The 27,276-nt window shown below is 43.3% G+C and overlaps 3 protein-coding genes and 1 pseudogene across 3 annotated transcripts in view; 3 read left to right on the forward strand and 1 right to left on the reverse strand.

Moving 5' to 3' along the window:
* The window catches only part of LOC100136306 (atrial natriuretic peptide receptor 1), a 63,808-nt gene extending 61,396 nt beyond the window's left edge, over window positions 1–2,412 (forward strand). The window contains exon 22 of the mRNA XM_036971924.1: window positions 95–2,412. Within this exon, the coding sequence (XP_036827819.1) occupies window positions 95–252 (158 nt within the window). The 3' untranslated portion in view covers window positions 253–2,412. The remainder of the gene's footprint in view (window positions 1–94) is intronic.
* Window positions 2,413–6,016: 3,604 nt separating this feature from the next.
* On the reverse strand, window positions 6,017–7,495 carry LOC118944502. The gene is made up of 2 exons (XM_036964163.1): window positions 7,140–7,495; window positions 6,017–6,921 (listed from the first exon to the last, which is right to left on the reverse strand). Exons 1-2 carry the CDS (start codon window positions 7,155–7,157, stop codon window positions 6,181–6,183), a joined length of 759 nt encoding a protein of 252 aa, XP_036820058.1. The 5' UTR covers window positions 7,158–7,495; the 3' UTR covers window positions 6,017–6,180.
* Window positions 7,496–9,408: 1,913 nt separating this feature from the next.
* On the forward strand, window positions 9,409–22,186 carry LOC110503897 (annotated as a pseudogene).
* An 84-nt stretch (window positions 22,187–22,270) lies between these two features.
* Window positions 22,271–26,540, forward strand: pdia7 (protein disulfide isomerase family A, member 7). Its single transcript, XM_021593324.2, has 12 exons — window positions 22,271–22,580; window positions 23,158–23,236; window positions 23,546–23,663; window positions 23,747–23,854; window positions 23,998–24,127; window positions 24,294–24,530; window positions 25,014–25,196; window positions 25,280–25,388; window positions 25,472–25,600; window positions 25,702–25,781; window positions 25,866–25,923; window positions 26,044–26,540. The coding sequence occupies exons 1-12, from the start codon at window positions 22,423–22,425 to the stop codon at window positions 26,131–26,133; spliced, it is 1,479 nt and encodes a 492-aa protein (XP_021448999.2). The 5' UTR covers window positions 22,271–22,422; the 3' UTR covers window positions 26,134–26,540.
* The last annotated feature ends 736 nt before the right edge of the window (window positions 26,541–27,276 follow it).

Consider the following 27,276-nt stretch of genomic DNA (forward strand, 5'->3'; position numbering starts at 1 on the left):
GGACTCAAGTTCCAAAGTTCTGCTGGTTTTCATATCTCTATAATAGTTAATTGACTAATTAAGGATTGCTCCCCTCACCTTCTCTCCCGCACAGCGCTGAAGATCCATGTGTCTGCGGCCACACGTGACGTCCTGCAGGAGTTCAACTGCTTCCAGCTGGAGCTGAGAGGAGATGTGGCGATGAAGGGGAAAGGGAAAATGACCACCTACTGGCTACTGGGAGAGAGCAAGAGCAATGAGTCAACGAGCTAAGGGGACAAGCCAAGGAGGGAGGAAGGTCATGAAGGAAGAAATGGTGGAGGAAAATGTGAGCAAATAATGGGAACCACTGACTGATGTTCTGGAGCAAGTAAACAAATGAAGAGGCCTGGTGAATGAATGAGGTGGGGATTGGGGAGGTAGATGTGGAAGAAGGAGGATGTAGAGAACTTTCTTCACTTCAGCCCTCCTGCACTTGAACATCTAGATTCTAAGGATATATAGAAAGCTACATGCTCTGAGAGTGTGTGTGTGATGTTCTGTGTATATGTTTTTCCAGTTATATTTCGATGTTGAAGGTTTTGGATGCAACACTGATGGTATTTAGATCGGTAAAAAAAAAAAAGATTCACAAACAGACCTTTACAGGAAGTTGTGGATATTGCTACCTGGTGGTCACATTATGTAACTGTTTTTTGAATTAATGTATTTTATGAGTACATAGTATCCCACTGGGCACAGAAGTCAGTTCAACGTCTAGTTTTGATTTAAATTTGGTTGAGTTGTCAACTAATTCAACGTGAAATTAACATTGGATTCAGAAAAAAAGACTAAATGCCTGTACGTTGATGACTTTTTTGCAAATCCAATCAGATTCCCACGTTGATTCAACATCATCACATACATTTTGGGGGTTGAAATGACATGGAAATGACGTTCAAACTTTGGGTCTGGGATTTATCATTTGATTCATTTCCACATTAGTGTTTGTGACATGTATCCTCAGACCCCAACCACAATCACTGAGCCTACTCTGGAGTTAAAATGACTTGCTTTATATATGTGGGTGGGTGGGTGTGTCTAATGTCTCATCACTGTATATGATTTGTCTATTTACAGTCATATCAGTCTTATTATTTTGTACAATACAGATGTTGTTTATTTCTCAATAGATTATTTTTCTATTGCCTAAAGGGCAATTCACAGAAATGCACTTAAGATAGATACATCCTCTTACTCTGGTGAAATAAAGTCAAGCGTCCCACTTCTTCGGCACCGTATACAGTTTCATTATTCTCACTGAAGTGTACAATTGCCTCTCAATCTGTCTAATCAGATTCAGTGTAATGCATTATTGTTGTTAGTAAAAATATGCAGCTGAGCTTACATCATACCCATTGAAAGTGGCATGATTTTGAACATTACATGTAACAGACAAAATAATGGAAACACTTGAGTAAATGGGGGATACAAAGTATATTGAAAGCACAGGTGTGGTTCGTGAGTTAATTAAGCAATTAACATCCCTTCATGCTTAGGGTCATATACAAAATGCTGGGCAGACTATTATTTTGGCTACGCTCCCCCATAGGATGACAATGCCCCCATCCACAGGGCACGAGTGGTCACTGAATGGTTTGATAAGAATGAAAACGGTGTAAACCATATGTCATGGCTGTCTGTCACCAGATCTTGATCCAATTGAATACTTAGGGGATATTCTGGTGCGTTTTCCACCCCAAAACATCAAATTATGGAATTTCTCATGGAAGAATGTAGCATCCCTACAAAAGAGTTCCAGACACTTGTAGAATTTATGCCAAGGTAACTTGAAGCTGTTCTGGCTCTACAAGTCTTTAAGCCACCTTTACAAGTCTTTAAGAGACTTTATGTTGGTGTTTCTTTTATTTTACCTGTATTCAACAGTAATTGAAGAAAGGTAACCATTTCTGCTGGAAAGACAGGCTCTTGACAGAGGATAGCTTTATGAAAATTGTGGATTGACCGCTGGACACACACTGGCTCCTGATTTCCTGAATGGATTTGTCTGAACTGTTACTCTGAAAACACCCCTGGAATAAAATGAAGAGGTCACCAGGGAACTCTTAAAAAGGGTTCACACTGAGAACCTCTATAACTTTGCAATAACAAACCATGTCGAAAGGACAAAATGAATTCTGGGGTAGATGAGTTTAAAGGAATTCTGGGTTAGATGTGTATAAAGTTCCATATTTTGGTTTGGTGTTCACAGTAACCTTTGAGTTTGAGAGTCATGGAGAATGGTATTGTTTTTTGCGTCTCAAGCCAACAGTGTTCATCTGTTGAGAAGTGTTGAACAGATCAATACTGTCTGTAAGACCTCATATATCAGCCTGTTGACATATATTTTCACCTTGTGTTTTTCGGTTTGAATCAGTAAATATGGTATGTGTATTAGTGGCTGTTTTATTTCTGTGTGTCCCTATCAGTGGTGGGGTGTATGTAAGTGTATTCACTATTCAGAGCATGTGTGAGAGGAGGGTAAAAAAAAGCAGCCACCTTTACAAGTTTTTAACAGGTACTTTTTCTCCACCAAACCTTTTAATCACTTACCGAATCTCATTTAAACTATATCTGATCCCCACTTTCACTATTATCAAATATCTTTAGATTACTTCATTAAACCCTCCTATAATCCAGAGCAGCCTAGACAAAATGAGCAATACTGTAGTTTAGGGTTCTTTCTCCCTGTCCCTGTCCTTCTTTTCTCTTTCTCAGTCAATCATCTCTGACTAATCTCTCTCTCTCTCCCCAAGGATCAAATGTAACCCTTTCCCTTAGATCAGAGCCCACGGGTGGATATAAGAATAAGCCTTAAACTGTAACCTGTCACCCATCATAAGGTAATGTAGCCGTTATTTAATGTGTCTTGAAGCCTGTGAAGTATGTGTTTGGTCTCGGTAACATCAAGTGCTTGAGTGAAGAAGACAATATACATAACTGTTTCTATTGTAGCGTTGAAATGTGGTACTAAACTTTATTTTACTCTATTTAATTTATCTTGCTTGTTGGTTGATTAATTTCAACTGTCATTTATTGGGGTAAAACTGAAATAGACAAGGTACATTTTATTTTTAATACATTCATTTCTGGCACATCAAGGGCAACTTACTCAACCAGTGCACAACTTTGTACATCGCCCGAACTGAAGCCAGGCGGTTCTTGAATAGTCGCTTTATTTGTCCATTCCCCGGGGAACAAAGTGGCAGAGGTCCGGAATGATCAGTGTCCAGACAGAGATGCTCAGAATATCGATAGTTTTCTGACTGACGTGAGGCGCAACGGTGAGTTGACGCAGCGTTGTACGAAAAGGAGTGAGCTATCCTCGCGCCAGGGATGTTTAAAAAAAATCTGATAGATGGCGTTGGGTATGATTTTTAGTCGACGAGGGCGTGCTGGCCCATTGTGTCCCGTTGATCATGCAAGACTGCGTCAAGTCATCTTTAAAAAAACAATGACTGTCTTCTTCGGACGCAGGGGCTTTCACCCAGAGTCAGGAAGCCAAATGGCGTTGTGATTTTGGGTAAATGCGGAAGAGACATTGCCGCCCGTGTCGTTGGATCCACCAAATGTTCTCTTGCCATGTATTGATGCTCCTGGAGAGGACCGACGTGACTCAGTGCTCGACAGAAGACAGATGTGGAGCGCGGCAACAGTGGAATTGTATTGCGACGTGGGTAGAGCAGCGCACATCCTTCCCGGTCCCTTGGAGTTTGCAGACATCGTGCCTGTCCCAGGGGCGGAATGGTAAACTTTGGGATGCGGTCAGGTGTCCTCACCATGTCCTCAAAATATATATATTTTTTTGTCTTTGCAGCCGTCTGGGTCGGTTGGAGTCGCAGTTGCGTTGACATTTTCGATGTCGGAATGGAATCCGATTACTTTTACGCAAATCAACTTTTACGCACATCCACTTTTACGCACATGCAGAAGGCGTTAACGAAGCCAGTAGACCTCACTGTTAGCCTACTGTAGCTTATTGTTTTACACCTGATAATCTTTTGCTATTGATTTAGTGTAAAACTTTAGGACCATATTCGACTGCAGACTAGATATGTAATGAAGGAGTGTCCAATTTCTCGGAGAGATATGCTTCTGAAGTGATAGATAAAGCAGTGCCCATATATTTAAATTACAGGTATACCACATGCATCATTGGTTCTCAGGAACTATCACCTACTTACTGACGTCAATAAGCTGTATTTTTCAGTCAGTCAACAACTGAACTCCGCTCACAGGGTTGGCCAACAGATGCCCTTGCCATACTGAGGTTAACTTTATAAGCACCTCTGTGCATTCAAATCATCAATGACACTGTCATAAACAATTATTATACTATGGCTAAAAGCAGTGGCGGTCAGTGCCGTTTAAGATGAGGGAGGACAAAAACATTTTATATGAGCATGGCCTTATTTCTATTACAGCATATTGGATGACTCTCATTCATATTTCATTCACCCAGTTCAATATAAGAAAGATAGGTTTAGGCTACTACATGATACTCAAATTTTCCCTATACCCATCATGAGGTTGCTATAACCTAGCCTATGAATGAAGTTTACAACATAGGTGCACACAGGTTGAGAGACAGACTTTGAGATGACAATACCGCCTTGCACACTCTTGCCTGATATAGGGTGTAATCATTAGTCCAACAGCTGCAAACAATGTTTGTTTATCCCCGCTTTGTTCCATTTGCTTCCGCTTAAACTTTTTTTTCAACAGAATCGACGGAAGGAATACACCACTGATCACACATAAACACAATTCACTCTCATAACAGACACATTGCATTCCTTCTCTTCCCTTCGCTTGTGGACTTCAATGCACAACACATCAGCTGTATGTGCCCGGGTTAAAAAAACTTTCCAAGACAAACCGCTACACAAAGCCTACATCGTTGTCACCACATTAGCTAAAGTAACATCATAGTCAGCATAGCTAATAGAATTAACGCGTTAGTAAACCCACTACAATCTTGCAGTGACGTTAGTGTACAGTCAATAAGAAGTTACATTGGCGGCCCCGGTGGCAATAAACTTGTAATCCCTACACTTGGAAGAGTTCCAGTCTTGAGTTGGAAAGTCATTGTCAGATAGCTAACAAAGCATCCCTCTGTTTGAGCAGGGTGTTTCAGTAGGCTAAACTAGCTAGCTGCATTTGCTAGCTAAGTCAGTGAAACTGAAAGTGAAAAAAAATGACTCTCTATTTCTCTCTTGCTTCTCCTTCATTTTGGAAGAAATAAAATGTTTGACTGTTCAACTATTGTATTTCAACTACTCACCACATTTTATACACTGCAGTGCAAGCTGTAGTTTATGCTTTGAGTACTATAATTATCTGACCCTTTGATTGGGTGGACAACATATCAGTTCATGCTGCAAGAGCTCTGATAGGCTGGAGGATGTCCTCCGGAAGTTGTCATAATTACTGTGTAAGTCTATGGAAGGGGGTGAGAACCATTAGTTTCCTAGGTTTTGTATTGATGTCAATGTACCCAGAGGAGGACGGAAGCTAGCTATCCTCCAGCTACACCATGGTGCTACCCTCAGAGTGCTGAGGCTACTGTAGACCTTATATGCAAAATAGTGTGTTTTAATCAGTTATTTGGTGACGTGATTATATTTAGTACAGTCTTATCTAAAAAAGTATTACTTTTGAAATGTTTCACAATTTACATTTTTATGAAATGCACTGAGGAGGATGGTTTATAGAGCACAAACAAAACATAACTGGGTTATATCTATTTTGTAGCCTCGGAAATCCCAGACCTAGCTAGGGCACCAGCACTGTGCTGGAACATTGTAAGATTGTGGGAGGTAATCCATCTGTCTAGAGACTCTAGTGAGACTAGCTACAGTATTTAGTGACTGGGGAGAAGTACTTTTTTCTCCTAATATATAGTAGGAGAAATTAAAATATGTTCCCATGTATATAGTATTAAGAAATTAAATATAGACTTTAAAAAAAACTTTCAGTCAAGTCAAGTGTTGAAGATTTTATCTGCAGTATAGCTCTAGAATGGTTACATGACTCAATTACATGTCCAAAGGGTAGCTTTCTCTGGCTGTTGTTGCTAAGAATAGTGAACCAAAACACACTGACTGATGACTGTTATGTCACATTTTATTTTACCAACTTTATATTGTTGCAATCTTTATGTTAGGAACTATTCTTGCGTGCATATGTGTGATCGGCTATGTGGCTGGGTGCAAATACATATGAGTAAATATCAGTGACTCTCAACTTCTTCTGGTTGGGAGGGATATTGAAGAAGCGTATGAATGAGTTGAGTTCTACTTGTTCCATCTGGCTGGCTGATCTCTTCTGTCCCCTTCTAGATGCCTCTAAGGTACAGCTGCTTTCTCCTTTCATATGGCTGGCTGTTCTCTTTTGCCCCTTGTTGCTTGTCGCCTTATCTGATGTATGGGCAGAGCCCCCTTCACTATGGCTGGCTGTTGTCTTCAGTCCGCTGCTGCCACGGACGGGTTTTGTCCCCTGTCGCAGCTTGATAAGCTTGAGGATCCATTTAGGCCTCTGCAGCTGGCTCCATTTCTTTTTCAGCTCCTTTCTTTTAATGTCTTTATTTTTGATATCTTCCAATAATTTAATTTCTTGTTTGTTTATGTTATTCAGCTGCTTCTCTGTCAGGGGGAAGCCAATCATCCTCAGGATCATCCTGATTTCATTGCGGTTGCTGGAGTCAACAAGCAAGATGGACTCATATAGGACTTTAGCCTTTTGGGACTTTGGGGTGTGGTACAGGTCAGCAGTAGCCCTGTGAGCGGCTTTTCCCTTTGATGGAGGTGTTGCTTTGCTGTTACCCCTGGATACCAGAGACTTGACCTCTAGGCCTCTGTCACTTTGGAGCCTGGGGTTCCCTGACTTGTATGCTATGGATATCTGTAAATTGGAGAGCGAGAGAATATTTGGAGTTTACAAACAAGTTGAATTTACACTAAATACATTAATATCTTGATTTAGAAGGAACTTTGACCAGTACTGAACATTTTAAAGCACTTTTTTTAACAGGCAAAACCAGTCCACTTTGACTAACATTTTAGGATAAAAGTAGCTTAAACTTGTTTATTGTAAAGAATACAAATAATAATAATACTCACAGTTTCCATTTCAGGCATTTATATGTAGAAATTGCTTTCAAATAAAGTTGGTTGATAAAACAGTTATTTTAGGTTTGATCCGTAGCTATGTTTATTCCATATTCATATTCTGTGTTGGTGCTTTTCCAAATATTCTGGAACGATGCATCATAATGGAGGTGCGTATATAATAGTCTTTGGGAGCGTCCATTCCTAGTAGCTCGCAGCTTTGCTGTCATATGGTTTGTTTCAGGTATCAAGGTGCAAGACTATCCAGATCCCTCTAAATAAATCATATAAATATAGTTTTTTTTGTGTTATTTTGTTTGTTTCGTTTTTAAAAAATGTTTTTTTTTTACAAAAAACACGACAAATAATATAATAAATAATCTGTGTGCGTACGTGCAATTGTCAATGTTTGCTCCATCTATTAAAACCACAACTGTTAGAAAACAACCTGGTGAATCAACTTGAAAGATCGTGTGTGTGATTAATAACACAAACATTTACTGTAGGCTGCTGTATCAACGTGAATTGAATAGTCTACCCTTTCACTGCTGATAGCAGGCCCACTGTACCTGAGGTAGGATCTCTAATACTATGGGGAAATTAATTGGGGATGGATTTATCTGTGACACGCGGGAAAGGGCGCTGTAAATTATTTAGAGATTTACTTAGCTCGTTAGATTTTCATTGCACCAAATGCAGATTTGTGGGTAAGTGACACCAATAAAGTTACTAAATTTAAAAGGTCAATGTACTGTCGACATAGAAAAGTCGGGCGTCCATTTTTGAGACACACAAACACACAAGGTTACTTGTTGCCAAATATACGTCGTTTGTCAGCAAGTTAATAAAAACAACACAAGCTAGCTACCAAAACAACAACTTCAGGGTCATTAGTGTGACTTGTATCATACGATTATTTTAGCTAATAAGAAACGTTTTCTATAGCTGTGTTGACTTGGTTGTGCTTGTTGTACTGCAACCGAGAAAGTGGCACCACCAGCCTGCTAGATAATAACAGCTAGCTAGATAGTAGCTTGAATTGCACACATGGGACACATACGTTAGCTGTTTCACTCGGCTATATACATTTTGTCTAGCTAGTAACAACAGCAAATATTTCATCCTATTGGCTTATTCTATGACAAAGTACATTTTACTGTCTGTTGACGTTAGCCCCCGCTCATGTAACTGTAACGTTAAACTGTTGTGTTCTTTCAGGCCTCGAAGCATGAAAGCCCAGAAACGCAAATCGAGCACCCCAGAATTACAGCCCTTGAGTTCTAAAGCCTTAAAGAGGGATGAGACAATCTATGCCCCCCAGATCTCCAATGGTGGTCCACTCTGCACTCTCTCTGTTAACAGACATATCTCAATTTCCACCCCTGCTAAGGGAAAGGGCTTTGGGATGACGGTCCCAGGGGACACTCTCCCAGGTTCAAGCAGAGGACCATTGCTTCATGTACGGAGGGATGAGAAAAGGAAGGGGTAATGGAAAAGAGAGAGGGATGACAAGTAACACAGTGTGTGTTGCTGAGATATGAATGGATATGGGAGTTTGTGTGCAAGGGCATTTAATTGGTTTTACATGCTTCAGTGGTGGGAATGTGATCATCTATCTCATTGTTAAATCTTAGTTTTGTGTCTGCTGCAGGCCAGCTTAAGAATGGGGATGTTTGTCAGCTATATCCCAGCCCCTCCGAGGCAGAAGAGGAGGAATTAGCTGTAAAGCTGCAGTTATTCTCTCTCTGCCCCATGGCATTTATTTTTTTTACATTTGCATGAAATTAGTTATTAAATTGCTAAATCTTCTCTTCGTCCCATGACAAAATATGTAGAATTGCAGCAAACTTGCTTTCTAAACCCCTTGGCAAAATGTGTGGAATTGCAGGAAATTAGCTCTCTCCGCTGTCAAGAGGGGGACCGCTAAAAGGTTTTGCTCCCAACAATTTCACGTAGGGCCCCCAAAAGTCTAGGCCTGGCTCTGACTGCGTGTGTGTGTGGGTATGGATGTTGGTAATCAACCCTGTGAGCCACTGCAGACCCTTATGATGAGTTGCTCATACCTGCTCTATAGGAAGTGAACGTACCCACCATTTTGGAAACACTGGATCAGATTTCTAGTGTATGAGAATTGGGTTTCTGTTTTGATTACTTACTTCCGTCTGAAGATGGAGAGGATTGTGGGGGCCAGAGGCTGACAACGAGGAAGAGCAGCTCGAAAATGAAGAGCACTTAAGACAATGGGCAGGAAGAGGGACACTCCGTGGCTGGAAAAAGGTAATTGGAAGATTCATCGAGTGACAGCGATGAGGATGAGTTTGAGCAGCTGGATCTGGAGAGGAAGTCACAGCAACACAACTTGACCTCCGTCAACGTCCGGACCATCCTCCATGTGAATTACCTGGAGTCTCAATCCGGTCAAAAGAGGGGTTAATGCTAAGTACTAATGTTACTAATGTTAGTGTTGAAAAGTTTTGACTGACACCTGTGAATGTTGCCCTCAGGAAGTGATAACCAACGAGCATGTAGTGGCCATGACGAAAGCAGCCATCCAGGAGATGCAGGACCTAGCCCTATTTGTGAGCGTCAACTTACAGCAAGTTCTACTGACAGTACAACTCAGAAATTGGTTGCTGATATCACTTGCAAGTTTATAAAGGTTTCTCTCTCTGCCTGAATTCAATGTTTTTACCTTCTATTTGCTTCCCTCAGGAGCCCAAGATGACCCGCTCCAGACTGAAGGAGGGGGTAGAAAAAGGGGTGGTGGGTTTCTAGTAACACAACTTGCAGCTAGCTAGCTACCTCTTAATATTTTTTCCTGGATTCATCTCAATAGTCTAAAGCGGCTTCCTCTTCCCTTGCAGAGCATCCCCACCTGGAATATTTCTCCTATCAAAAGGGCCCTTGAAGTGAAGGTATGTCCCTGTCACACAAACTGCTAGAGTCATGTCAAATATTTTATTACTCCTCACTGTTGTGTGTAGTCTCTGTTGCTTTGTCTCTCTGTTTCGCTCTTTCCCTCTCATCTCACTCCCTGCTTCCTCTCCCCAGCCCCCCCAGTTTGTAGACATCCCTCTGGAAGACGAGGACGACTCCTCTGATGAAGAGTACTGCCTTGATAAAGAGGATGAGACTGCAGAGGAGGTGAAGAAGAGCTTCATCTCTGCTCCGTTAGTCAATAAATTTTGTTCAATCAGTCAAAAGGGTGTGCTATGTGACTACGATGTCATGCCTGTGACATTGTCATTTTGGAGCGACGTGGACATCGCAGGCTCATCGCCATGCTGTGCCCGAGGGGCGCGGCCCAGGACCCCTGGACACTCTGAGTGTGAAGAGGACAGATTTGACAGTCCCAGACAGGTAACACACTGCACCTCTGCATTTGGCCTTTGTTTGAAAGTTATTGAAATGATTGGGGGGAAAATAATGCTATTATTATTTAAATTTCTTGTCACAGGTACAGTGAAATGCCTTTCTTGACAGCTCTTAATCGAACAATGCAGTAATCAATAAAAATGTAATACTAAAGAAAACATAAGGTAGAACAAAAACACACGAGAAATAGAAATAAGTAAGTAAACCTAATATATACAGGGTCAGAGTTAACTGACTGAGTTAATGTTTACAATGTGCACTGGATGAGTAAGAGTTTACTGTAATGTTGGTCTTGGTTTATGTTTAGAAGCCATGGCAGCCCAGACATCTGAGGGTGGAGACTGTTCCTACTGGGCCCCCATCCTCCACTGGCCCCGCCCGGCCTCTCAGGGCCCAAGTCTGCACCTTCCTGGAGAAGCTTCACGCAGTGGAGGAAGAGCTGGAACTCAGCCCCATCTGCACTGAAACCTTCCAGGTATTGAAACTGTTAAACTATTAATGGGTTGCACTTCCATCACTTATTCACTTCGTTGCTATTGTTATGAACTTTCTACAGACGCCTCCGCCAAATATGTGCCTGACTGATGCCAAGTCATTTTGGACAGGGGCTAATTACACTACAGTGGCTTGGAAATAGGATGACAGTGCTAAAGTAGAAAATAATGAGTTGAAAAAAACTTTTCCATCATAATGTCGTCAAACTCACTTTAGAGAGAGGGCCATGATTCCATTAGCTAGCAAAGTTTGTCAAAAATAGCCAGCTAAAATTCAGTGCTGTCCCCTCAATCATGGCTAGCTAGCTAAAGTTATACTGCATCTAAAGTCAATCTGGCGACATCACAATTATGACAAAAGGTTTTCCTATTCATTATTTGCCTCCTTTTGAATTGTCACTGTGTTTTCAAGCCACTGTAATGCACTTTTGATTAAATCACCATCACCACTAATGACAATGCATTGAGTAGAACGTTCATTCGGGCATCAGTCCTCAAGAGAACGTTCAAAACAATATTGTGACGAAATGTGCAACCCATGAATACTAGCAGACTATTCAGCTATACCAGGAAATCACCGGATTCTTATCAGGACACTATTCAGCCATATCAGGACCAAAGTTCAATGTGAATCTCTTTCTTCATTGGTTCCATCTATCTGTTTCCAGCCTTTGACTGGAGGTGTAGGGTCTAGCCTTGTGGCATGTCGTATCTGCTCCAAACGGACCCTGAGGAACGTGCCTCTGGGCAAGCTGGAGGCGGAGCTACATGCCCCTGACATCACGCCTGACATGTACGACTACAGCTTGGCCCTGGAGGACCGCGACTGGAGCAAGTGGCTGCAGGGCCTCATGACATCTGATATGGAGAATGACGGTTAAGATTCAAAGAAAGGGTTAATGAAGGAGGGTTCAAGGATGGGCAGTGTACTATTGAAATGGAATAGTCCAACCATGTAGAAACCGATGCAACAGGATTTTACGCTGTTGCTTAATAAGGAACACATCATTTTCAAAAATGGGCCATGGATTCATTTTTTCTAGGAGCAAATACTTTATTAGTGAAATGCACAAAAAAGTTGGCACTCCTCCAAACACTGACAAGTGTCAAGCAGGCAGTAGAAGACAGATGGAGCTGCATTTAACCTGTGTGTGTGTACATGTTTTACGGGAGGTGTGTGTAGCTGGTTTAATTGCTCTCTGTTTGTTTGCTCTGTCATGTTTTGCTAATTTTGACCTTTCCCCCACTGCTCTGCTCCTGTTTGTCTCCCCCGCTTCGCTTTTCGAGACAGTGAGGAGGATTATGGGATCATATCTGCAAGTCTCTTTCTTTAAAAAACAATCTCTCTTTCTGAATCTCACTCTTTTTACCCCTTCAGTTCCAGGATGATGAGCTAATAGTGAATGGGCAGGATGACGATGGGCACGAAGAAGATGAAGAGAGGGAGGAAGCTGCTCCACCCCTGAGCGCTCAGCAATTCAACATTCCACAAGCCATTCGGTATGATTCTACCCTGACCCTTTCCCTATTTCTCTCGAGAAAGAAAGGGCTTTCAAAAAGTGTACCGCCAACCCAGTAAGTAAGTAGCCTTGAACCGGAACAGCTTGTAGGAGCAGATCTCCTGTTTCTGTAGCATGAGGCAGCTTGATGTACAAGTAGACCCCCTGGACAGGATGTCTATCGCAGGGCCTTACCCCCAATCTATCTCCTTAATGCTGAGTGCCAAGCAGACGCTCATTGGTTCCCATTTTTACAGTCTTTGGTATGACTTGGCTGGGGATCGAATTCCCAACATTCCGATCTTAGGGTGGACACTAACCACAAGGTCACTGAGTTGGTCCACCAACCCAGTACCTCATATTAATAATGATATAGAGCTTTTAATGTGGAGCAAACAACAAGAGGAAGCAACTAGAATTTGCTGTAACTTTCTTGTCACTGTACTTGTGACGAGAAAAATAAAAATAATAATAGCATTATGAGCCAAATAATCCATTGCTTCCTGGTCCTCCTCGAGTCAACAGTGCTATCTATCTCAGACCTTAATGGATGTGAATGTGTGACTGTTTAGCTCACCCTTGCTTCCTTTTTTCTACAAATACGGTCCTCTTGTTGACTTTGTTCTGGTTGGTGGGCCAAATTGGCCATTTGTCGTATGTGTTATGAACAACTGCAGGATACGTGACTGCAGCCACTCATGCGTTTGAGCCTATCCATCTATGACATTCTAGGAATTACGTACACACACACACAGTCCTCCCTTCGGGACAGAGCAGCAGAGGGGTGCTGTATCTGCTTGGGTAGGGAGGCAGAGAAATGCTCTGGTGTTTTCTCTTCCTCAGAAGTGTCAGGAGGTGGACAGAACTCACAGTAGAGCTACAATCCACACTAACACACAGGACTCACAGTAGAGCTACAATCCACACTAACACACAGGACTCACAGTAGAGTTACAATCCACACTAACACACAGGACTCACAGTAGAGCTACAATCCACACTAACACACAGGACTCACAGTAGAGCTACAATCCACACTAACACACAGGACTCACAGTAGAGCTACAATCCACACTAACACACAGGACTCACAGTAGAGCTACAATCCACACTAACACACAGGACTCACAGCAGAGCTACAATCCACACTAACACACAGGACTCACAGCAGAGCTACAATCCACACTAACACACAGGACTCACAGTAGAGCTACAATCCACACTAACACACAGGACTCACAGTAGAGTTACAATCCACACTAACACACAGGACTCACAGTAGAGCTACAATCCACACTAACACACAGGACTCACAGTAGAGCTACAATCCACACTAACACACAGAACTCACAGTAGAGCTAGAATCCACAGTAACACACAGGACTCACATTGGAGCTACAGCAACTCACACTTAGTAACAGAAGACACACACCGCTAACAAACTAACTTTGTGTCTCACACACACTCCCAGTGCACCAGGTGTTCAGTAGCTGGTTGGCACATGTGCCTACTTTGATGTTTGAACTGTGACGTCTGTTGAGAGATCTCTGTGTGTGCGACGTGCCGTTTTCAGGCCACGTCTCTGAACTGACAGGAGCAGAGAGAGCTTTACTTCCTTCCAGCAACTGTCCACGCACGCGCACACGCGTTTGCGTCACTGTGTCCTGGTCCTGGCTGTAATGGGTGTCTCTAAATGTTACCGAGGCAGTATGACGTGGGGAGAGACAGACAGGTTTTTCCACACTATGGAGTCAGGGCACTTTGACAGTGCTACCACTAATGACTCAGCAACATTAGGGAAAGTAGAGGAGGATAAGAAGTGGGTAGAGAGGGTTAAGTCTCCACTGTGATTTCAGTCTACACAAGCGGAGCTACGCTTTCGTCACGTTCCAAAAGTTCAGTGCACAAAAGTACGTATAGCTACGCAAAGAACCTCAGTCAGATCCCATTGTGTAGACTAGAGCATTTTAAGAAGAATATTGCATAATCCAAACCTACTGAACAAACATAAAAACACAACATGTGAAGTGTTGGTCCCATGTTTCATGAGCTGAAATAAAACATCCCAGAAATGTTCCATATGCACAAAAATTATTTCTAAATTTTCTGCACAAATTTGTTTACATCCCTGTTAGTGAACATTTCTCCTTTGCAACATAATCCATCCACCTGACCGGTGTGGCATTTCAAGAAGCTGATTAAATAGCATGATCATTACACGGGTGCATCTTGTGTTGGGGACAATAAAAGGCCACTCTAAAATGTTCCGTTTTGCCACACAATTCAATGCCACAGATGTCTCAAGTTTTGAGGGAGCGTGCAATTGGCATGTTAATTTCTCTACCATAAGCTGCCTCCAACGTTGTTTTGGAGAATTTGGCAGTACGACCAACCTGCCTCACAACCGCAGACTACGTATAATCATGCCAGCCCAGGACCTCAACATCTGGCTTCTTCACCTGCTGAGACCAGCCATCTGTACAACTGATGAAACTGAGGAGTATTTCTGTCTGTAATAAAGCCATTTTGTGGGGGACAATGTATTCTGATTGGCTGGGCCTGGCTCCCCAGTGGGTGGGCCTATTCTCACCCATAGCTGTGCCCCTGCCAAGTCATGTGCAATCCATAGATTAGGGCAGAATTAATTAATTTAAATTTACTGATTTCCTTCTATGAACTGTAACTCAGTAAAATGTTGAGTTTTTATATTTTTGTTCAGGATAATTCCAGTCAAGTCTCTTCGGTCTCATCTCCCACATGGGCCACATATACTGATATTTTTGGGGATAAAGTCTGCTAAATGACTGTATTCAAATGCCAGTCAGTGTCCAGAGGTTTGGGATGGAGATAAGTCTGAAAGCAAGACGGTTTGCAGTGATGAGGATCAAAGGGAGGAATCCTCCCTACAAGGCTACTCTTAAATTGTTATTGAAATGTGGTGTGCTTTCTGTCTTAGATTCATCCAATGGGTACTTCATTTTGGTAGTAGTGAAGGCGTAGCTAGCTAGCTACACCTAACGTTACTATGGAGTCCATGAACTGCAGTAGCTGAGCTCAAAACTTAATCCGATCCCTACTAAGGAGAAGCCACACAGACGGGAGGGACAGTGAGACACCTTGATGACTCAGTGCTGCCTGCCTGCCATATTTTCTTGCTCTCCCCTTACGACCATCTTCCTCTGATGACCACTCAAGCCATGAACTTTCCCCACCCTCTCAGGACCTTCCATCTCATGAATTATGTTTTTCTAAATTGCTTGTCTTTTTTTTATGCTTTAAAGCACTCCGATGATTAATGCAATAAAGTGCTATAAAAATGGAATGTATTATTATTATGTCATCAATATGATTATTATTCCCCTTCCTGACCCCTGCCCTCTGACCTCTGCAGGTTTCAGGAGCCACTGGCTAACATGCTGACAGAGGCAGCGTACTGTGAGGGAGCAGATGAAGGTTCTGCAGCAGCGGAGAGCTCTCCAGGAGACTCCTGGCCGCTCCACCCCCGTCGTCACAGTATCACCCCCCATGGTGCTGCCCCGCGCTCGACCACGCCCAGAAACTCCAGCTGCGGAAGCAAGTCCAACAGGTAGGTTGGCCCGCTTGTAAAACCTAATTGAGGAACTGAAGTTGGTGGAATACAACATTTAGATTTTTCAAGTTGCTTTATTATTGACACCAATAATGTTAATTATTTTTTACTGGTAGACTCACAGACCCCCCCCCCCCCCCCCTTCCTTGCCTGTTTTGTCTGTCTGTTCAGCACATACAGCTGCTGACCCAGGTGAACCTGCTGTGCAGCCCTGTGGAGGCCCTGCACCACAAGGCCCACACCACCAAACAATACCTGGTGAGTTACTGAGGCTCGCTCTATCTATATATACCCTTCTCAAGTCCTAGTCTCTGTGTGCCTTCCACCCAGGAGAAGCTCCAGGCGTTTACCCAGCACGAGGAGGCGATCAGGTCAGTCCGGGACCCAGGCTTCAGCAGCATTTTCAGGGCTTGAAACCTTCAGGGGGCACTGTCTCTGGTCCAGGAGCAGGAGAGCTCTGTCTCGCCATCCGCTCTTTCTCCAACCCCCCCTGCCAGGCCTCAAACACGCTCTAACAATGGTAATGAACAGGGAGGTCTGGTGTGTGTGTGTGTAGTTCATATGTAAAGACGTGAGAATCTGAATTGTATGTACTAAAGATGGTATCAATAACCTGTGTGTAGCTGTTTTGTGTTATCTATGTATCAGAGGGTGGGTTTGTGAATTGCTTGATTGTGTGTAAGTGTTTGGTTGTCCCTGCAGTGCGTACATACCCTCTGCTGCCTGCTAAGACGGCCTGGCTGCTCACCACCTGCTCCGTCTTCCTCTATCCAGAGCTCCTGCCCCACTGCAGCCTGGACCCCGCACTGCACCCTCCGCGCACCAAGAACAACTTCTACACACACCGAGAGGACAGGTACGTGCACACACACACATTTACACATGCAGCACGTCCTGTGTGGGGAGACAAACTCCACAGGAGCTCATGTTCACAAACAACAGCAATCTGTTCAAAAACAATCCTTATTTACACACAGTCCCTGGTCAAAAATAGCTATGCCTAACGTGAGTATTTTATGTCAGTGATGCCTGCTCAGTATTAAGCTAAATATAAACACTTAAATGTGTGTTAACCCGTGTTGAAAAGAGAGGGTCTCTCTCTCTCAAACCCATTCAAAGACCGTTCACCGACATAGTTGGAACTATGAGGGTCTATGTCATCTTTACTGCTACAACCAAGCATCAAATTCTTCCTTGCATGGTTGAATGTTTGACTAAAGACTAGATATTTACTCACAATGTGGATTTTTGTTCCATACTCAATGTACTGGGGCTGAAGCACTTCAGCCAGACAGAGCTCCCCTATCAGCTCATGTGTCGCTACCTCATCCGTACCAAGCGCAGTGGAGCTCTTCTCCCAGCTCCGTCCTGTCCTGGGGGAATGGCCAGACCTCCTCAGAGACTTTGCGGCCTTCCTCCTCCCGGAGCAGGCTTTGGAGTGTGGCCTGGTAAGGATGACATCACATCCGCTTATCACTTCGTATTGGATATTTTTATAGGTGCTTATTAAGTATCAGGCCCAATGTAACAGAGCGTTCATATATAATTATGTTGAACAAAAATGATTATTTGTCTTGTAGCCTAACACATTGTAGTGAATCTGCAAAGTTCTCACTGCTGAAAAAGCCATTAATACTCTTCGACTTTGGGATGTTTTATGTCCTGTCCAGTTTGAGGAGCAGCAGGCATTTGAGCGGAGTCAACGCTTCCTGAGGCAGCTGGAGATTAGTTTTGGGGGAAACCTGTCTCACTACCAGAAAATCGTACGTGCTCTGCAGGGGGGACCTGGCCTCAGTCCTGCCAGTATAGAGGAGGTATGTCAGTATTCTACACCATTTACATTAGTTGTCACCACAGTAAACCAAAGTTAAATCACCATTGGAATCCACCTGTTTTCTACAGCTTAAAGCACAGATGTCCTCCCTCCTGAAAGGCCACACGCACTTGCAACGTGCCCATACGCAGGGAATTCTGGGTATTTTTTGACGAGCTCCGCCCACCCCCAGCCCGTCCAGGGCAGTTTGAGGAGGCTTGTTGGCCAGAGGAGGCAGGGGGCGGAATAGACGGAGATGAGGGTGTTGGCTTGGGGTCGGGGGGAGGGGCAAGTGGTGGTTTTGAAGAAGTGACCCTCCCTGATCTAGAGTAAGAAGATATTCCACCAATGACAGGTCGCAGTCGGAGGAGGAAGATGGGATCTCATGGCATCTACAAGGTTTGAGGAAATGTGAACTGTGTAGTTTGTTGATTTCTAATTGCATTTGCAATTATGATTCTGATTTGGCTGGTTGTCTTCCTTCACAGGAGTGTGATTGGCCAGAAAAGGACTGCTTCTGCCTCTGTCATGGTGCCAGCCATGATGCCAAGCTTCGCAGACTCAAGATGAAAGGATGCTCTCGCTGCCACGGCAACAAGGTAGCCTCCGTAGTCTAGTGTTTTGTTGTTCTAAACTGTGAATAAAATGAGTGAGAGTTATGGAGATGACAGATTGTGACATGCAGTCTTCTCTCAGGCTTCCGATGGCGTCCCCAGGGTGATGAAGAGCCTTGACACCTTGTACCCCACGGCAACCGACCCCACAGCCAATCTCCACACTGAGACAGGCGGGGGGGAGGAGAGAGAGGAAGAGCAAGAGGTGGATGCTGAAGTCGACAGTGGGGTCAACAGTCCACATTCTGGTAAGAATTGCACTACCAATGCTGCATGAATTAAGGTTGTTGTCATTATTTGGTCAAAAGCAAAACCGATCTACATAAGTAATATGGCTGAAAATACATTGTTGCCTATAGAATGCCAAACGTTAATGAGCGACTGCCCCTAAAAAGCAACTTCTCGTTTTGAAAACGGCATTGTGGCATCGATAAGACTCATGAAGTCAGTCTTGTCCTAAACTGAGATTTGCAAGATGATAGGAAATAATTGTATGTCACGGAATGAAGGGTACTGTTTTCCTTGGGTTGGGTTTATTTCAATCCTGCCCACAGCTGGCAGCACCCAAGTAATCATCAGTTCGGAGCGCAGCTGCACGCAACCTGATTTTAATGCCTATGGTCAATTTGGTTTGACATTCAATATCTCTATGGGGCTAGTTGGGTACCATCAGTAAATGACAATGTACATGGACAAAATGTTTGTCAATGCTGCCAAATGTCTATGACTTAAAAACATAAACCAACTATGCATTTTAGAATTGCATATACAAATATTGGAAGCATTTAATGAGACAACTAAAAGATGTGCAATGTAAAAATATTGTCCCATTTCCATTGTGTAATTCATTGACTGTCCCAGAGAAGCCCCAGAGAAGCTAATCAATGTCAAACCCATTTTGCCACGGTCGCACAACAGCCGGCTGAAGTTAAATAGCGAAATAAGTTGGCTAGCACTAGCTAGTCTAGACGACTTCAAGACACAAGACCTGGTCAAGTTATCTATACTGAACAGAAATATAAATGCAACGTGCAACAATTAAGGATTTTACTGAGTTATAGGGAAAGGAAATCAGTCAAATGAAAAAACATTTAGGCCCTAATTTATGGATTTCACATGACTGGGAATACAGATATGCATCTGTTGGTCATAGATACCTTTTTTTTAAAGTAGGGGTGTGGGTCAGAACCAGTTAGTATCTGGTGTGATCACCATTTGCCTGATGCAGAGCCACACATCTCCTTCACATAGAGTTATTCAGGCTGTTGATTGTGGCCTGTGGAATGTTGTCTCATTCTTCAATGCTGTGTGAAGTGGCTGGATATTGGTGGGAACAGGAACACACTGTTGTACACGTCGATCCAGAGCATCCCAAATATGCTCAATGGGTGACATGTCTGGTGAGTATGCAGGCCATGGAAGAAATTGAACATTTTCAGCTACCAGGAATTGTGTACAGTCAGCAAACCGCTCGCCTACACAGCGCCATACAAGTGGTCTGTGGTGGTAAAGGCCGGTTGGACAACTCTCGTTTGGCTTCAGTCATGGCTGCTGCATTTCTGAACAAGCCAAAAATATTAGAGCCAAATCAGGAAGTTCAGCCCCCTTTAAACTCTTTTACACGTTGCAGATAAACAACCATTATGCTTTTCAGAAGAGCAAGGAGCTCCTTCATGGGAGGGTCCTGAGGAAGGCTCACTCTCCATCCCTGAGGAGAAGGAAGAGGAGGATGACGAGGAGGATAAGGATGGGGGGAGAGAACACAGCCCCTCACCGAAGAGGAGTAAGGGGGATGGAGAAGGCTCGGGGGTGTCTGATGGCCTCCCAACACCCTTTAGTGGGGAGATGGAGAACCCCCTGCAGCCTTGTCCCAACCCCTCTTCTGATCTCCGTGTGTGCCAAAAACATCTCCCTCACTGCCAGTGGGGAGAAGGTCATACTCTGGACAAGATGAGAAAGACGAGCCTGAAAATGTTTGATCTTTGTTTAATTTTTTTAAATGTTTTTGTTAAAGAGTGATAATCCTCTTTGGGTTACAGGGAGGCTGACCGTGTCATTCTAACCACCTGTCAGCAGCAAGGTGCCAATCAGAGTACTTTCCAGGCAATTTCCACCCAACTTGGCGATAAGACACTCAATGAGGTGAAGGTTGTTTTTTGTAACCAAACTATAAAGATCCAACAGTAATGCACTTGTTGAAAAGTCTTGGCTTGTAAAATGAACCCTAGTCCACTGACTACTTTACCTCTCTCTCTTGTCCAGGTGTCTCGGCGGTTTCGGGACCTGTTGCGCCTGTTCCGCACCGCTGCCTGCCAGGTCAACTTAGAGGACGAAACTATGACCACTGAACAGCACACAGTCACAGACAAGGAGCACACAGAACCAACCCAAAAAGGACAGAACCAAGTTCAGACACTTCAAAGGAGAGGAGCAGAGAGGATATTTGTGACTGCAGTATATTCATACCACATATAAACTATTCCAGAAACCAGTTCAAGGCTAGTGAAATCTGGAAGCAACATTGAGGGCATATGAACACTTAATAAACTCATATCAGAATCACCTGAGCGGAAGCAACACCAGCAGCTCGAAAGATGGCAGCTTTTCAAGTTTACCATAACCAATTTTAAACATTGAGCACTGTGTACATCACTAATTTATTGAAATAAATACACCCTTTGTCTTATCACTCAAATGCACTACTGAGGGACTAGGGAACACAGTCTCTTAGTGTGGCAAAAGTTAAGTTAGAGGTTGACCGATTAATCGAAAAGACCGATTAATTAGGACTGATTTCAAGTTTTCATAACAATTGGAAATTGGTATTTTTGGTTGCCGATTTTTCATATTTTTTATATACCTTTATTTAACTAGGCAAGTCAGTTAAGAACACATTCTTATTTTCAATGACGGCCTAGGAACGGTGGGTTAACTGCCTCGTTCAGGGGCAGAACGACAGATTTTCACCTTGTCAGCTCAGGGGATCCAGTCTCGATGGTGGCTGTTGTCGTTGTGTTGCTGGTTCGAGCCCAGGGAGGAGCGAGGAGAGGGACGGAAGCTATACTGTTACGCTGGCAATACTAAAGTGCCTATAAGAACATCCAATAGTCAAAGGTTAATGAAATACAAATGGTATAGTGGGAAATAGTCCTATAATTCCTATAATAACTACAACCTAAAACTTCTAACCTGGGAATATTGAAGACTCATGTTAAAAGGAACCACCAGCTTTCTCATGTTCTGAGCAAGGAACTGAAACGTTAGCTTTCTTACATAGCACATATTGCACTTTTACTTTCTTCTCCAACACTTTGTTTTTGCATTATTTAAACCAAATTGAACATGTTTCATTATTTGAGGCTAAATTTATTTTATTGATGTATTATATTAAGTTAAAGCAAGTGTTCATTCAGTATTGTTGTAATTGTCATTATTACAAATACATTTTTAAAAATCGGCCGATTAATCGGTATTGGCTTTTTTGGTCCTCCAATAATCGGTATCGGTATCAGCATTGAAAAATTGGGTTTTAGTCCAGGAATGTACATATTTTGTATACTTTTTTTCCCAGTTCCCTGAGTTGTGCATGTATGGCACAATATGGGAAATATGAATGGTAATAATACCTGTACAAGAGTTATATATTTTATACAAAATAAACGTAATTTATCCGTTTGCCTTTTTGATGAATTCCCTTTCGTTTATGAGAAATATTATAAGAGTGCAATCTCCAAGGCGCACATCGAGACGTCACCTAGACCCACACAGATGTTCTTGATCACGTCACAGCTCTACTACACTCACTCCCACCCGGCAGTGAACTTGATTGAATGCAGAGCAGTGAGAGGTAGTGAAAAGCAGAGGATATCAGCTACAGTATATCGCTATTGGGAGCACTTAATTCTGCTGCGATGGGTACGTTGAGTCCATTTCGCATGTTCTTGCTTTTTGCGTTGGCTCAGCAGAAAGTCTTTGTAGCCGCCAGCGACGTGCTCGAGCTCGGGGATTCTGATTTCGATGACATGGTAGCAGAGTACGAGACTGTGTTGGTGGAGTTCTTCGCGCCTTGGTAAGCAGTGTTATAGCTAGCGTTGTAGCTAATTCATTAGCATGCAAGGAACGACAGCCATCTAAACATGTATAGTAAATACAAATTAATTCCTAATTTTAATATTTATTATACCGCACACTGTTGGTGAACTATTTGCATTTAGAACTGCAGCTAACGTTAGCCGATCAAACTGTCTTACACTCTAGCTCGCTATCTTGACTCAATGTGTCTGCTCAATTCAAACTCTTAACAGTGTTAGATTATTATTTTCGCCATAAACAGTGCATACTAATTCTAGCTAGATATATCGTGTTAGCTATTACACTACCAGTTCACTTCTGAGAGTGAACTGACACTAAATCACGTTAGCTATAATTGGATCTAGTTAGCTATAATTGGAGTCATGACTCGAGTCAGTGCATTCTGCTCTGACATATTTGAGTAGTGGATTATAACTAGGCTAGGTCTCTCTTATACATTTTTCTGAGCCATCTGATATCTCAGCTGTCACACTATTGCCTCTAGCGTTTTTCCCATGTTTTTCCCATTCTCTTCCTTTTCTTTGTATGGCGCCTCCATCTCATCTCTCTTTCAGGTGTGGTCACTGCCAGCAACTAGCCCCAGAATATGAAACTGCAGCAACAAAACTAAAAGGGACAGTGTCTTTAGCTAAAGTGAGTATACTAGTTTGTCTACACACGATACCCCAAAGGATGCATTGTATTTCCTTGCATCCAGATTAGTTAAAATCCATTTTTTCAAAATGTGTACCTTTACACTTTCTTTTTTTTACCAATTTTTGTTCCACAGGATTGGTATTGCTTTAAAATTTGGGGGTCAACTGTACATGGTAGCTGTGTCACTTCTCTTTTATCTTTGTTCCCATAGTAGCTTTAACATCAGGGCTGCTTCTGGATACCGCCACTCTGAATGCACTGCTATTTAACGGTATATTGATAAATGGTTTCTGTCATTTTCCCCAGGTAGACTGCACAGTGAACTCTGAGACGTGTGGACGTTTTGGGGTCAATGGGTACCCCACACTCAAAATCTTCCGCAATGGAGAGGACTTTGCTGCTTATGATGGACCCAGGAGTGCAGGTGGCTACTTTAAAATCATTGCTGTTCTGTTTTGTGGTTTAGTGTATGTATGACTCATCTAATGTTGTCCCATGTTCCCATAGATGGCATTGTGAGCTACATGAAAAAACAGGCAGGTCCCAGTTCCGTTCCTCTGCACAATGAGAGAGACCTAGATGCATTCGTCAACCATTTTGAAGCCAGTGTAGTTGGTGAGTTCACTTTATTAATCACAGCAAAGTAGAGATCCTTTAGTCTATTGAAATAAAACATTTGCATACAGTTTTTTTGTATTTTAAAAAGGTCTTTTTTGTGAACTATTTGAGTGACTTATATTCTCCCTCCCTGCTGTTAGGTTTTTTCTCAAGTGCTGACAGCTCTCAGATGGCTGAGTTTTTGAAGGCGTCTAGTGCCATGAGAGACAGCCACCGCTTTGCCCACACTGCAGACCTGAGCCTGGGCCTCAAACACGGCGTGGAATCAGAGTATGTGCTGTAGCTCCCCTTACATATAATCCCACTTGGGTTCTGAACCTTCAGCCTTCTGGTCACTAGACTATGAGGGCACATTAGTTGGATATGACATCATTGATTATTGCCAAGTAGTAGTACCTTATAATGATGTCACAATCCTCGTGTCTCTCTTAACCAGCATGGTGGTGCTCTTTCGGCCCCCGCGACTCAACAGCAAGTTTGAGGACAGCTTGGTCAAGTCTGAGGCTGTCTCGATCGCCTCTCTCCGTCAATTCATCAGAGATAATGTGTTTGGGCTGTGCCCCCATCTGACTGCTGAGAACAGAGAGAACATGAGGGGACGGGACTTGCTGGTGGCCTACTACGACGTGGATTACCTCCGCAACATCAAGGGCACCAACTACTGGAGGAACAGGTGAGAGCTGCTCTCCTTTCAGAATCACCTTTATTCGCCAATTACATATACACATACCTGGAATTTGACTCAGTGAAATGGTGCTGCCATCTATAGACAATATACAGATAGAGGAATTTGCACAAAGTCTACATACAATATAAGTAAGCAAAGAACTCTACATTATACACTGATTTACAGTAATCATATACAATTTACAGTAGGAATTTATCAATCTATGCACAGGGAGGGATGCTACCGTGATGTGTGTGTGTGTGTGTGTATATGTAGGGTTGTGCAGAGGTGTACAAAGTGCAATTGCAGTATAGTGCGGTTATAGGTTTTACAGAATGATGATGGCATGGTGTAAAGTCACAGTCCCTATGAACCTGATGGTCAGATGGTGAGAGCCACAGCACGGGGAAAGAAACTGCTCTTACCTTATACCTTCCTCTCTCTTTTTCTCTCTCCATCACTCTTTCACTACCCCTTCTCTCTCCCTAGGGTGATGAAAGTGGCCACTCAGTTCCAGTCTCAGGGGCTGAGTTACGCTGTGGCCAACAGGGCTGAGTTCCAGGAAGAGCTGGAGGAGGAGTTTGGCCTGGGGCCGTCCGACGGGGGAGAGCTGCCTCTCATCACCATCAGGAACAGGGAGGGCCACAAGTACAGCATGCAGGAGGAGTTCACGTGAGTTAAATAACACATGACCATCACAGACCCTTATGCAGTCTGGCCAGCTGTCACACTGCTCATCTGTCCGTCCGTTGCAGACGGGACGGGAAATCCCTGGAGAGGTTCTTGGAGGACTACTTTGCTGGTAAACTGAAGAGGCAGGTCAAGTCAGAGGCTGCTCCCGAAAACAACGATGGCCCAGTCAAGGTGAGCGGAATAGAACCAACAAACGTTTGTCGCTTTCAAATATGGTAGGAAGATATTTAAACAAATCCCTTTTGCCTCTGCAGGTGGTGGTGGCGGACAACTTTGAGGAGTTAGTGAACAACCCTTCCAAGGACGTGCTGCTGGAGTTTTATGCACCCTGGTGTGGACACTGCAAAAGCCTGGAGCCCAAATACACAGAGCTTGGGGAACAGGTAAGGTTCACACCTGCAAGTGTTGCTTAGCTGGTTTTGAAAGTTACAAACCATCATCCAGACGTTCATTATTTAGATTTGTATTTTCTTCTTCATTACAGTTGTCCGCCAACACCCACATTGTTATAGCAAAGATGGATGCCACTGCTAACGACGTTCCTCCAACCTACGATGTCCAGGGGTGAGCCTCTACTTTTTGTCTATTGTCTATGTCTACTACTCTGTAATCTGCTTTTTTAATCTCACCTGTTGTTCTTCTTCCCAGTTTCCCCACTATTTTCTTCGTCCCAGCAGGACAGAAGGACCAGCCTCGGAAATACGAGGTTAGGCTACAGCACCACTTTTCCTCCTCCAAAGGACATGGATTAAATAACACTTAATGCTCTGTAATCAATATTCTGATACATTTCTTCATGGTTTTAACCATCCGTATATGTCAATAGGGTGGCCGTGAGGTGAATGATTTCCTCAACTATCTGAAGGAGGTGGCCACACATCCCCTTATCCTGGGCAATGCCAGAGAAGACTTGTGAGAGTGCAATAATGAGAGAGAAGAAAAAAACAAGGGATAAGTGGACTGGCAAAGAAGCAGAAGACATGAACTATGAGGAGAAAAAAAGGAGCCACCCATTGCAACACACAGTTTCAGACCAGAAGATCTCCTTTGGTTTTCTGTGCCTTACCAGCAACACTGAATGCTCATAACATAGAGGACTTCTAAATTAAACAATCAGCAGTTTCTTCTTGGAACTTCAAAAGAGTAATGTTCTGAATGTGAGAGGATGGAGCATCTGCAAGCACAGTAATAGGTAGCACACGTGCAGATTGGCTTTGCCATTAAACTGGTTGCGATTAATATTCCCAAGAAAGGCATACTAGTGTAGCGTCCTTGACTCTGAGTGAGGTACCTCAGACTATAGATAAATGTAGAAAATGAAATTATGTGCAACAGTTTTTGCAAAGTTGCTTACAGGTACAAAGAAAAGTGTCTGCTAAGCAAATAGATAAATATTGAATAAAATACCTGATACAGGGGCCTCCTGAGTGGCGCAGCGGTCTAAGGCACTGAGGTGTCACTACAGACCTGGGTTCGATCCCGGGCTGTATCACAACCGGACGTTATCGGGAGTCCCATAGGGCGGCGCACAATTGTCCCAGCGTCGTCCAGGTTATGGGAGGGTTTGGCCTGGGGGGGCTTTACTTGGCTCATCGTGCTCTAGTGACTCCTTGTGGCTGGTCGGGTGCCTGCAGGCTGATTGCGGTTGTCAGTTGAACGGTGTTTCCTCCGACACATTGGTGTGGCTGGCTTCCGGGTTAAGCGGGCGGGTGTTAAGAAGTGTGTTTTGGTGGGTCATGTTTCGGAGGATGCATGATTCGACCTTCGCCTCCCGAGCCCGTTGGGGAGTTGCAGCGATGAGGGGGTAAAAGGGACAGAGTTTGGGAAACTCTGATTTAGCAGACACATCCATTTTTGTGTGAAAATAGGGTGAAGACTACTGAAGCGTTATGGACAGGCTTAGATTTCAGTTGGACTTTTATTCCAAGCATCTCACCTGCTCTTCTTGAGGAGAAGCAACCTTAAAGTTTGAAATGTCCCCTCATTGTACTGAATTTATCATATTGAACTCCATTTGATATTTACTTACACTCCATATCACTCTATTTTGTTTTGTGTT

Source organism: Oncorhynchus mykiss, chromosome 3 (assembly GCF_013265735.2).
Source record: "Oncorhynchus mykiss isolate Arlee chromosome 3, USDA_OmykA_1.1, whole genome shotgun sequence".
NCBI lineage: Eukaryota > Metazoa > Chordata > Actinopteri > Salmoniformes > Salmonidae > Oncorhynchus > Oncorhynchus mykiss.